Source organism: Sphaerodactylus townsendi, linkage group LG13, assembly GCF_021028975.2.
Source record: "Sphaerodactylus townsendi isolate TG3544 linkage group LG13, MPM_Stown_v2.3, whole genome shotgun sequence".
In the NCBI taxonomy this organism is placed as follows: Eukaryota; Metazoa; Chordata; class Lepidosauria; order Squamata; family Sphaerodactylidae; genus Sphaerodactylus; species Sphaerodactylus townsendi.
In genome coordinates, this window is record NC_059437.1 from 8,696,628 (window position 1) to 8,709,840 (window position 13,213).

Consider the following 13,213-nt stretch of genomic DNA (forward strand, 5'->3'; position numbering starts at 1 on the left):
GCCTTGGTTCCCAAAGTGGCCAGCCAGACTTGTGGAAGGAAGCCCACAAGGAACAATCCTCCCTTGAGTTTTATTTATTTTCACATTTCTAGCAGCTCACAGGTTTGTGAATTATCAAATTACTCATTATTGCTATTTTTTTTTTTTGCCATCAAGTCTAAGAAGAAGAGTTGGAGTTATATCCTCCTTTCTCTCCTGTAGGAGACTCAAAGGGGCTGACAAACTCCTTTCCCTTCCCCCTCACAACACAACACAACACAAGGCTTTATTGGCATATAAAGCAGGACAAAATTTTAAAACAAAACAAGGTTAAGAAATGCAGTTAAAACTACTAATTTCCAGTATAAAATTTGCAACAGTTTCACAAAAGAGCACATCAGAGCTGTTCAGGAGATTGGGTATCTTGTAACACTCATGCCACTGAGAACATTGCAAGAAAATGGAATTCAAGTATTTCATGCGTATCTTATTGCATTTAGGGCATAGAAACAAAGAATGATCAAGTGTTTCAACCGTAGTCATATCACATGAACAAACTCTTTTAGTTCCATTTTCTTAAATCTTCCCTCCAGCAGAGCCATATTCTTAAATCTTCCCTCCAGACACCCTGTGAGGTAGGTGGGGCTGAGACAGCTCAGAAGAGCTGTGACTAGCCCAAGGTCATGTGACTGTCAGGCAAAATGTCTCTCTTTAAGTACCGGTGCCCTGGCACCATCCAGGCTTCCTTACCTGTACTCTGCAATAGTACGTGGTCGCAGGTGTCAGTCCTTTCACTTCGTAGCTCAGAAGGGGGCCAGAGTACACGATGTGCATGGATCCTTCGATCTGGCCCCATTCCAGTCTATATTCATTAACTTCTGCACCATTACATGCTGGACTCTAGGGTAATTTCAAACACAATCTTCATGAATAAAAAAGCACCCAAAGCACAGTGTGCATAGGAACATTCATTCATGATGCACCTGTGAAGGACGCACAAGGACTGAGGTTTGGTGAACCCCCTCTCTTCGTAGCATAAGATCTTTGCCTTTCCATCGAAACACTGGCTAATCAAAGAGCACCAGGAGCATAAGAACATAAAAACAAGCCAGCTGGATCAGACCAGAGTCCATCTAGTCCAGAACTCTGGTACTCGCAGTGGCCCACCAGGTGCCTTTGGGAGCTCACGTGCAGGATGTGAAAGCAATGGCCTACTGCTGCTGTTGCTCCTGAGCACCTGGTCTGTTAAGGCATTTGCAACCTCAGATCAAAGAGGATCAAGATTGGTAGCCATAGATCGACTTCTCCTCCATCAATCTGTCCAAGCCCTTTTTAAAGCTATCCAGGTTGGTGGCCATCACCACCTCCTGTGGCAGCATATTCCAAACACCAATCACACATTGCGTGAAGAAGTGTTTCCTTTATTAGTCCTAATTCTTCCCCCCAGCATTTTCAATGTATGCCCCCTGGTTCTAGTATTGTGAGCAGTTTAAGGACCCACAAGCTTTCCAAGGTATAAGCTTTCAAGTGTCAAAGTTTAATTCATCAGTTACCAGATTATCTGACAAAGGGAGCTTTGATTCTCCAAAGTTTATATCCTGGAAATCCTGCTGGTCTTTAAGGTGCTCCTACGCTCCAACTGTACTCTTCTAACCACAAGTTCACCAACTGCAACACTAAAGCCGTTTAGCAATACAACAATATCGGAAGTTCAGTGTAACATAGATGCGGACCTAATTGTCATGGCTGGCCATAGTATGATGCTTTAGAGCAGTGGTGGCGAACCTTTGGCATTCCAGATGTTATGGACTACAATTCCCATCAGCCCCTGCCAGCATGGCCAATTGGCCATGCTACCATGATATCCTGAGTACTCTGGTTTTTGAGGACTTTCGTCGTACGTGACAGCTTTCCTCAGCATTTCTGAAAATACAGACTGTGGGGGTTTTGGAGGTCACACTGCCCTCCAAAATCTGGCCTTCTGAAATTGTTTGTGCCAACAGAGTCACAACAGCCTAGTGTGCTCTTCTGGGAAGCTTTGTGGAAAGGTTTCATGAACTTCTAGTTTAAAAGAGGAGGCAAAATTAGTGAGAGAGAGAGGCTGAAATTATGCCAGAGTCTATGTTGGTTCCTTAAAATCTGCCACTTATTTTTTTTTTTAGATATGTAGGCTTTCATAGTAAAGACACAAATAAGATGCGATGCTTTGGATCCTCTTTTTATTCTGTAGGTGAATAATTGTATTCTCTAGTGCAGGGGTCGGCAACCTTTACCACCCAAAGAGCCATTTGGACCCATTTTCCATGGCCCCGAAGATCTACTGAGCCGGAGAGGCGGCTACGCACAGAGCTTCCTCCGGTTCAGCCCCTCCACTCACCTTTCCTTCCAGTGCTGCTCTGGAGGGCTGGAGAGACACACCCACACTACCCTCTGTCCTCCAGTCCACGCGGAGCCACAGTATAAGGCTGAAAGAGCCGCAGGTTGCAGACCCCTGCTCTAGAGGCTCCTGGTCTGTCTTGCCTCCTCAGGCCCTTTGAAAGCTTACAGCCCCTGCATCTCTCGGGGGTCCTAGCTAGTGGATCAGTACTCTAAGTGGCCGGGGCGGGGGTGGGGGGTGGGGGAGAGAGAGAGAGAGAGAGAGAGAGAAGAATACTAAGGACTTCTGCAGAGAAGTGCATTGAATAGGTCTGGCATGAACAGGCTAGATACCAAACTGCAGAAGTAACTGTGCGATACTTCCACCTTTGGAGGACATAAAAGCAAAATGTGCTCGCAACAAAGCCCAGTACTCTGGGACTGAAACCAGTCCCTATTTGGTCACTATTTTCATAAGCTTTGCAGCAATCTGTCCTTGCAACTTTCAGTGCAGTGAGCCAGCAGTATTGTTTTACAGGTGGAAAACTGAATCTGAACGCCAATGCCAGCTAAATCGCTGCAGGAAGTCTATGGCTGTCTTGCTTAATAAACTCTGCTCAAAGGAGAGCCATAATGCTCGCCAGGCTTAATGTTATGCCTTCTGCCTTGTTACATGGCAGATTTAATAAGCAAGAAAAGGCTAAAAGATTGTGCCCATGTAACGATGGCTCAGTTGAATCTCTGGCCCACCAATTACTACACTGTCTCAGATTCAAGGAAATCAGATCCAAGTATGTGAATCTTACTCCTCTACATTTACCCCATCTCCCCGATTTAATTAGATTACACTACTTGTTGGACAACCCTGATCCTTCTCTCTGTATGATAGTGGCAGACTTTCTCCTGGAAATTACTAAAAGCCAGTAGATTTCCTTCGACCTAACATTTATCTCTTGTATTGTATATGCTTTTTAATCCGTTTTTTTATGATTGTTGTACTGTTGTCTATGACAAAAAAGGCTTGCTATATTTCAAGTCTATGGCTGACCAAGGGAAAGAAACCAGATTTCCAGGTCCACTTCTGATACTGCGCTGAGGCAAGCAGAGCAAAGTCAGCCTGCAAGAGACCAACATTAAGCCATGGCAAGATACTGACCTAGGTATGAGAACATGGACTACTCAAGAAAATTACTGCTTGAATCAAGAGCTAGCCTGGTGTGCGCTGCAATGGCCAGGAGAATGAAGCAGGAAATCCATTGTTTCAGCCACTATCCCTGTTCCGTGAGAAAGGAGTTTGGATTTATACCCCGCTTTTCTGAACCCTAAAGAGTCTCAAAGCAGCTTACAAACTCCTTCCCTTCCTCTCCCTACAACAGACACCTCGAGAGGTAGGTGGGGCTGAGAGAGTTCTGAGATAACCGGGACAGGCCCAAGGTCACCCAGCAGGCTTCATACGTAGGAGTGCAGAAATCAAACCTGATTCTCCAGATTAGAGTCCACTGCTCTTAACCACTATACCTCACTGGCATTAAGATGAGAATAATCACACTGGTCTAGCTTCAGAAGGCTGTTTGAAGGTTTATATCAAAATAATTGGAGCAATTACGTCAAGCAAGTGTTAGCTATTACCATTAACTGTTTTATTTAGATGAAAAGCACAAGGGAATTCAATTGTTCTAGATAACGCTGACCTTTATTTTATGCCCCGGTCACACTGAGATTTCCATTATCTAAATTTGTAAATGATTACCATCCGTTAATTTCTTCATGCAATCCCCTCATTGATTTCATACGGGCTTCCATACAGCTACTTAGAAAATACAGGGGGGAAAATCCATACCTCCCAAGAGGCTACTATGCAAGTTGCCGTCTTGCAAATGAGCTGGGGAGGACAGCACACATCCGGGGGACCGGGAGCAGTGGTAATCTCCGCTTTTTCTGAGTAAGGGCCCAGCTGTAGAAGAGGGGGAAAAGACAGTTCTGAAAATCATGAAACAACAGAAATAAATCAAACGTACATTGGCTAATGGAGCCTATTTAGGCCAGACTTGTGTCTTCAGAGAAGGAACGTATGGATGCCATGAGTTCCCCGTGAGCATGCACAAGAAATTATGATGGACCGAGGCCCAAGAGAATAGATGAGAATATCCCAAATGCTGCCCTTCTTATGCTCAAGAAAGCAACTACAGAAAGACCGAAATGTCCAGCACAGAGTCAATCAGTGGCAATTAAAAGTGCTTTAGAAGAAGAAAGAGTTTGGATTTATATCCCACCTTTCTCTCCTGTAAGGAGACTCCAGATGGCTTACGAGATCCTTTCCCTTCCTCTCCCCACAACAGACACCTTGCGAGGTAGGTGGGGCTGAGGGAGTTCTGAAGAACTGTGACCAGCCCAAGGTCACCCAGCAGGAACGTAGGAGTGCGGAAACACATCTGGTTCACCAGATAAGCCTCTGCCACTCAGGTGGAGGAGTGGGGAATCAAACCCGGTTCTCCAGATTAGAATCCACATGCTCTTAACCACTACACCTGCTCTTATCTAGGATTAGGTGACAGTTGTGCTTCCTCCCATTTTTTCCTTTTTCCTTTCCTTTCTATTTATTGGTAATTTCCTATTCCCACTACCGTGTTTCCCCGAATATAAGACAGTGTCTTATATTAATTTTTGCTCCCAAAGATGCGCTATGTCTTATTTTCAGGGGATGTCTTATTTTTCTGTGTTCTGTTTGTCGGGCATGCTTCCAAACAAAAACTTTGCTACGTCTTACTTTCGGGGGATGCCTTATATTTCGCACTTCAGCAAAACCTCTACTATGTCTTATTTTTAGGGGATGTCTTATATTCGGGGAAACAGGGTATATATGGATAAAGTATGTAATGGCAGCACCAAATATTCAACAATCCTCTTTAGCCCCTTGATAAATTTTGGGGCATTCATGTTAGACTGTGATTTATCTGGGCTTGAAAATGGGATACAAACCGAGCAAATGCAGCAATATATTCTTGATTGGAGCACTCTATTCTGAGCTCAGAATCTAGGTTTCCAGGTTGCAAAAGGCAACACAGCTCTGCCACGCCCTGCTGACATTTGCACGGGATGTTTGTACTGAAAAAACAGGGACGCTGTGATCGATTTGCAAAGAACTAAGCAGGTACCCCAGCTCTGTTGGCGGCTCGTATCCAGAAGCAGTACGTCCTCCCGGGAAGAAGGCCGGTCACGGTGCACTCGAGGGCCTGGCCACGGTAGCTTTGCCTGCGCTCATCTTGGTCACAGTTTGCTGTTTCCACAACATATTCTGTTACTTCTGAGCCCCCGTCTGTGGAAGGGGGATCTGCAAAAGACAAAGTGATGGACATGAAAATCTTTGTTTCTTAATGGCTTCCTGGTTGTTTGATCTAAGGAGAAAAAGGAAGAAAGAAGAAACGAGCACTGCTTTTGCAGACGTTACTTGGCAGATTGGTTTCTCTTGCGGCTAACGCAGGCCCCTTCCGCACATGCGGAATAATGCACTTTCAATCCACTTTCACAACTGTTTGCAAGCTTTTGCTATTCTGCACAGGAAAATCCAGCTGCAAAGTGCACTGAAAGTGGATTGAAAGTGCCTTATTCTGCATGAGTGGAAGGGGCCGTACGCCCAATTTCATTCTCCCCTCTTCCACTTCTTCCTTACCCCACTGAAGAGCAATCTCCCTAGGCTTGGCTTTGCCAGCCAGACATGGAGGGTGGCACAGTCCAGGAGGAACAGCTGATGTTTGAACAGTTAGGACATCAGATGGCTGGAAAAGAACACAAATATTAGTTTATTAAAGCTACCGCTGGGGAAATCCAACTGCAACGTTTTCATTTCACAAATACAATCAGGAGCACCATCTTCAAAAAGTGCTGTGCTGTGAAAGTGACAGTTCTATGCTAGGATATGTTCTGTGCTAAGAAAGCTAAATGTGGCCACCTGTATTTTCACATTTGCAAATATTGCTTTATTGTGCATGATTTACTCTGCATATGGGAAGGGCAATGAATGCCAAGAGTGAAAATCCCACTTTCTGACTATCAGACACCCTACCGAACCATCCTCTGGATGTCAGAGACTTCAAAAAACATTGCTTCCTTCTGCAGTGACAGGGGCTAGTAATGTGAACATTTAAATTAGAAATGACAATCTGTAGTTAAACCATTCTATCCTGTATCTTATTCCCACGCTTATCAGAACCACCACGAAGAAGCCGATTCCTGGGACAAGTTCTGCAGCTTTTCGGTGCTTACAGGGAATTGTGATACATATAGTGCCTTGATTTCAGGAGTCTTGGTCGCTCACCTGACTTTGGCCTCCTCTACCAACGCAGCAAACCCTTAACCGATAAGAAGTACCCGGTTTGAGATGAGCACAAACATGTTCTCGTGCGGAACCAGTATATGCGGTTTCCCATTTGCTTCCTAAGAGAAAGATTAGATACGAATTACATTCCACCTTTGAGAAAGAAAGAGGGAGTTGCTAGAGAATGTCATCTACCAAGTTAAACGGTAGACTGGTTACAGAACAGAGTGCTACTGCAGCAACCCTGCTTCCTGTATCACGTCAACATAGATGGCATGGCTACCAAATCTACGTATATTTTGTTCAGTCAGGCGCAAATAGCTTAAGAAAGTTCATCTGCTTACCAGGTGAGGATTCTGAAATTTCTAGAATATATTTGGAAATATCTGACCCTCCGGTATCCTTTGGTGGATCTAAAAGAAGCAATATGTTTGGTTCAAAGTGGGGTTCACAGGACAGTGATCTCTAATTAAACATCCCTGCCTAGAAAGAAGAGTCAGACCTGAATATTCGGACCTACCTGTTCTGCCCCCCAAGTGAATCCATTTGAGGTGCCCTGTACTTGGCTAGAACAGAGTGGGGGAGACACAAGCCAGATCCAACAGTTCTTACAATGGGTTTATTACTTGAGAGAAACAAGACTCTAACTCCTCCCTTGGATCTATCCAAGTCAGAATACTTGCTTGTCTTGAGCAGGTTTGAAGCTGTAGACTGTGTCTTCTCTTGGCTGCTTTCAAGAAAGTCCACTGTGTCTTGCTTCCTTGCAGTTCTTTCAGTCTTTGTCATGTTCTAACTGCTGTTAAACTTAACTTGTGCTCTATGGACCACCATATAATAATACGGACGTCATGAATATTCCATTCTCCAACTACCCTTGACACCTCACTGTGACTGACTGACTAGAACTGAAACAGGGGATTGCTGGGTAAAGAAAGGAAACTGCCTATTGGGAAATGTCTTAAAGGGGCAGGGGCTAACTAAAATACCTCCCTTAGAAGACTTAACAAAGAACTAAGCCATGCTAACTACGGGGAAACGAAAGATTAATGGGGAAATAACAAAAGCCTCTGTGGGGGCATGACACTACCCTTACACCATGAGGAACTTATACAGTCTTTCATGTTAAGATCTTCGAGGTTTTGTTTTTTTTAGAACAAGGAATTAAGTGCAAAAAAGGTGCAAAATATGCAGAATCAGATTTGGACACATGGGAAAGGAGGACAGAGAGAAAAAAAGAGAGTTCTGAGCAATGCTTGCACAGACACATATGCCAAAGAGGCTGTGATCAACTGCCAGACCCATCAGTCCAGACTAATGCATCTCTCAATCATTACTTCTCCACTGTTAATTCCACGCCAAAACAGCAAATGCAGAGTGCTGAACCGTAGCCAATGCTGCCTCTCCTGACACAATAAGGAAGGAGAGAAAGAGAGTTTGGCCGTGTTAAATAGAAGCTCACTTACCCCAGGTGACTTTCACATTGTGAGGATGGATCTTTCCCTTTACAGCTGGCTTACTGGGAGGCCCAGGTTTGTCGGGACATGTGCTGTATTCTACGACCTCGCTGGGACTGCTTTTTCCTTCAGTGTTGTGGGCAAAAAGCTGCCAAGCAATAAACAAACCGAATGTAAAATAGCACCTTTAATCTGGACGAGGTTCAAGTCAAGACTGCAGCTGGGGGTGGGGGAAAGTCTAAGTGAGAAGAATTTAAGGGGAGATTGGATGAAAGGACTGGGAACAGAAAAGTCAGTCTCTTCTATGATGAAGTATCTATTGGACATGGGAAGTAATTTCAGAGATGGTAGAGAACAGGGGTTTAGATTCTCACACTTGTTTGCACTGCGTGTTACAGCACGTGGCTTGGTGGTTTCCCTGGAATTCCGAGAGATTAGCATTCATGTGACCTTCTTTGCATGATTTCTCTGTACCCCAACTTAACAGGCACCAGATTTCACACTGCAGAATTCAGGGTTCGTTTACAGAAAACGCCCCCAGCAAATAATCTTTATTCTCACAGTCGCTTCAATTTGATACGTACCCTGAATTTATAGGAAGTATTTCTCCTAAGGTCTTTTAAAGTGCAAGAAAGTTCATCGCCATTGTACCCTGCTTGAAAACCATAATCCTGGGGCGGGGAGGGGGGAGGGGAGGGGAGACAAGGAGGGAGAAAATAAAGAGAGAAAAAAGAAAACTGACATTTCCCACATTTAATAGATCAAGAAATGTAAAAGCTACAATCCAACTGTTACCTTTGCGCTTTCAAAATACAACAACATATTTATAAAACACTCTCCCATGCCAAAGCAGGATTTAGACTGGTTTACAGCAAAAATAAAACAAATCTTCAGTAACAAAACATCAGACGGACCTGGATGATTCTCAAGAGATCCTTAATTGGAATACAAGGCTCCTAAAGACATTGTTTCTATGAGGAAACCTGAAACGAACTATTACTTTCGGAAGGACTTGTAGAATTTTTGTATTGTATCACTACTGTTGCACTTTATATCACATTTGTTTGTTGCACATACAAATATCAGTTGATGCAACGCGATTTCTTGTTGTGAATGAATAGCCACGTTGCATCAGTTGATTGACTGAATTGTGCTTTCTAGAACTGGCCATCTGGTACCCACTGGATTTGAGCCTACCACTACAGAGTTCGTATCTGCACAGCAATAGTTTGTTATTGAATTATGTCTCAAAGACCTCAGGGAAATGTGACTGCTACTTGAATTGGGATGTCTGAAACAGCATGAACATCAATCACTGGTGGTCAATAGTCCCTCCAAGCGTCCCTGCTGCACCACTGAACTGCCCGACGGCCCCTTATCTACACAGCGCCAATATGGTGGTCACACAGCCACACACCTGCATGTCTAACAGGGACTGGTTACTGGTGTCATTTTAATGTTCTATACAAGAAGGCAACTTTAGGTCCCTAGACCTAAAGACATTGGTCCTCTGGTGTCCAAACCCATAAAAAACCCTCAGATACTTACAGAACCTTCCTCCTCCATTTCTAAAATGTAGGTGAGGGAGTCATCAGAGGATATTCCATTTGGAGGACTCCATTCTAATGACAACCAAGTCACTCCTCCTTCAGTAACCCGAGGGGGCTGGGGTGGTGGGGGAACGATTCCTATGGTGTAACATACCAACGTCTCGCTGAACCCACTGGGAAGGGGGAAAGAAGTTCAAGAGATCAGGAAAAGCCTGGGTCATTAAACACTTCATAGAAACCAGGTAACTGAACAATTCCACCTGTACCTCATTCCGATGTCATTTTTAGCTGCCAGCCTGAACGTGTACTTTGTAGAAGGGGTCAGCTTGGTCAGTTTGTGCTGCTTTAGATGACCATAGTAGCATTCCTTGAATGCTCCGTTCTTTCCCTTTTTAAAGAAATAAAACCATCAGAACGCTTACCATACATAGTAGACTAACCAGACAGATCGCCCCAGTAAGGCCACAAAAATGCCAGACTCTGTGCAAAGAAAAGCCAAGTACTGTGTTTCTAAGTTTCTTGCCAATTTTCACACATTTGCTTCATAGGCACGGTCAGTTTTGCTTGCGACTTCTGGAGATCTATGGACTAGCAACCAGAGCTCCCTTCATAGTCACTTCAGTGGCAACGCTGTGTAAGCCACTGAGTGAAAGAGCATCCTAGCTCCAGAGTCCTTTCCTTAGTTTCTCCCACCTGATCAGACTGATTTGTGCCAGGCTTGGCTGTCTTTCAACAATTCCGTCTCTTTAACCTGCCCTTCACCTGCTGATGCTGTTGACCCTTTCAAGCCACAAGTGCTTTCGCAATCATCTTGTCCATTGAAAGAAAGCTGAAGGGTCAGTTTTAAGCACCAACACTGCACAATTCAAAGTATCAGTCATTCCTTGGGGTGTGTGTGTGTGTGTGTGTGTGTGTGTGTTAATATGTTCAGTTTATGTTCTTCTTCTATCTCATACTGCCTCTTAACTTATTAGTTTAAGCAGATTACTGAAATACACAAAACTAGACCACACTTGGGCAACTGAAAAAAAAATCAATGTTTAGTTTATGTTATTTTAGAATTGTACGTGCAGCTTTCTACCACTAGGCCTAAAAGATCCTGCACACAAAAAATCAAAAGAAATCACAATTGAAGTACTAATTATGACAATGAATAAAACACACCTAGAGGGATAAAGTAAAACTAATAACACAGTAGCAAAGTGTTCTGTAAGGTTCTGAGAGCCATCTCATTTTCCATTGTGGCTTTCTGGAAAGGAGAGATTGAAACAGAATCATCTTCTCCTAACTGAAGGTGAACCCTCGCCCTTTGACAAACGCTAAGTATTATATTCAACTGGATCTCACTAGCAAAAGGGCATCTTGCATCAACAGATGGGTTCTTGCACTGAAGAAAAACCGCAGCTGTTAGCAGAACTGATCCACAGGACCTAACTCACTGAATGGTACAACTTGTGGCATGTGTGACTTAAGCAACACACATTTTCATTTCTGTCAAATGACTACGCTGCAGTTCTGCTCTCAAAAGCAAAGAACTTACCTCATCCCATTCTAAAAGGTAGTTTGTTATCTTGGAGCCATTATCATTTGGAGACTGAAAAGAAAAGGGGAAATGCTGACCACTGACAATTTTGTCAAGGAAATGCAAAGTACTACAGTTTGTTACATTTATGAAATATAGAGTTTGTTACATTTATGAAATATAGAGTTTGTTACATTTATGAAATATATACATTTATGAAATATTCAACATATATTCTATACTGAGTAAGAGAACCAGAACTGGGGGGATATGGGGGAGAGTTTGCAGATCTCCACTCCAGGCAGAGGGATAGCTAGGGAAAATGGAGCCCAGTGCAAAATCTGAGGTTTGGTCGCGACCTGCCCCCGCTCCCTCCCACTATGAGGCGCAAGCCAAGCTGCTGATGCATCACTTTTCAATTACATGTTTAAATTAGGGGCAGTTCCCAGACTCTCCTTTTAAATCCATTTTTTTTGGGGCAAAGTTGGAGAATCTGGGGTCCCTCTTAGTAAAAGTAAGCTATTGAAAGTGATGGAATTTTGGGGTGGATTCTACCCCACCCCTAACAGCAGCATCACTTTCTCTCAATCGCTTGAACTGGGGGACCTCCTCAGGATTCTCACTCTTAAACCCATGTCTAAGGGTGGATTTAAAAAAGAGAAATCTAAAGGGAAATTTGGGGGGTGCATGCTGTCAGGGGTACAATTGTTAAGCTAGCAGCACCAAACTTTCAGGATATCTTTAGGAGACTCTCCTGATGATACCACCCAGGTTTGGTGAAGTTTGTTTCAGGGGGTCCAAAGTTACGGACTCCCAAAGGTGTGACCCCATCTCTTATTAGCTCCCATTGGAAACAATGGGGGATGGAGGCACACCCTTTGGGAGTAGGTAACTTTGGACCCCCTGAACCAACCTTCACCAAACCTGGGTGGTATCAGCAGCAGACTATCCTGATGATTCCACCTAGGTTTAGTGAAGTTTGATTTAGGAGGTCCAAAGATATGGACCCTCAAAAGGGTAGCCCCATCTACTATTAGCTCCCATTGGAAACAATGGGGGATGCTTGCACCCCTTTCGGGGGTCCATAACTTTGGACCCCTTGAACGAAACTTCACCAAACTTGGTTGGTATCAGGAGTGTCACCTGACGATAGCCTGAAATTTTGGTGCCGTTAGCCTAAAAACTCGCCCCCTGCAGGCCAAAAACAAAAAAACCACTTTAAAATGCAAAAACCCACAAACGGGGGGGGGGGGCGGAGCTTCGGACATGCAAAGGGGGGGTTGAACCCGAGAACCCCCCTTACCTACGTCCCTGCACCAAGGGTGTCCAAGTCTGGCGCCCCAGATGTTTATGGACTACAATTCCAACCAGTCCCAATGGGAATCGTAGTCCATGAACATCTGGGGCCCCAGAGTTGGACATCCCTGTTATACACTAATCAATTCAGCTTGCTTTCTGCAGCCCCTATAACATATGTTGCTAGCTCCAACGGGAAAACTTCCCTTGGCTGGTGTAATGGTGTGAAGGCAGCCACCCAAACATCCTACCACACATGCTGCTTTGCTTGCTCGGTGTGGGCACGCTGCCCTACAGAACAAGGAAAACCCGATTCTGAGTGTCAACTGCTGCATGTTCAGTGACACATTATCATCCTAATCTAGCAATCAGCATGTCCTGAAGCTATGCGACTGCCCAATTTCAGCTTGTTGGACGGTCTGGAAGCACCTCTGCCATTTGGGAGTTCAGTTCATGTTCACTACTCCTGGGGAGCAATGCCCTGAAGCCATCGCAAATAGCTAACATTAAAAAAAATTACCTTCCACTGTAAATTCAGGCTGTTTTTGGTTCTGTTGACTATTTTCGGTGCAGCTGGAGGATCTGGTTCACAGCTCTCTGTAGTGAAACTTGCCAGTTCTGAAACAATTTCCTTCGTGGAACTGCTTGAGGCTGAAACTCTGTGACCAGGAGAAGACAACAAAATTAAAGGTTAAGAAAATGCTCTGGGTGTACAATGATGCTGAGATTTAAAGGGAGCAGC

General features: G+C 44.2%; 1 protein-coding gene across 2 annotated transcripts in view; it reads right to left on the reverse strand.

Moving 5' to 3' along the window:
* LOC125442674 (fibronectin type-III domain-containing protein 3A-like) overlaps window positions 1-13,213 on the reverse strand; it is a 91,955-nt gene that overhangs the window by 10,811 nt on the left and 67,931 nt on the right. For both annotated transcript variants that reach the window (XM_048514248.1, XM_048514247.1), the window contains 12 exons: window positions 12,992-13,130; window positions 11,194-11,247; window positions 9,920-10,041; window positions 9,652-9,826; window positions 8,688-8,774; window positions 8,113-8,251; window positions 6,994-7,062; window positions 6,650-6,768; window positions 6,005-6,110; window positions 5,490-5,665; window positions 4,175-4,288; window positions 730-879 (listed from right to left, as the gene is read on the reverse strand). In XM_048514248.1, the coding sequence (XP_048370205.1) occupies window positions 730-879; window positions 4,175-4,288; window positions 5,490-5,665; window positions 6,005-6,110; window positions 6,650-6,768; window positions 6,994-7,062; window positions 8,113-8,251; window positions 8,688-8,774; window positions 9,652-9,826; window positions 9,920-10,041; window positions 11,194-11,247; window positions 12,992-13,130 (1,450 nt within the window). The remainder of the gene's footprint in view (window positions 1-729; window positions 880-4,174; window positions 4,289-5,489; window positions 5,666-6,004; window positions 6,111-6,649; window positions 6,769-6,993; window positions 7,063-8,112; window positions 8,252-8,687; window positions 8,775-9,651; window positions 9,827-9,919; window positions 10,042-11,193; window positions 11,248-12,991; window positions 13,131-13,213) is intronic.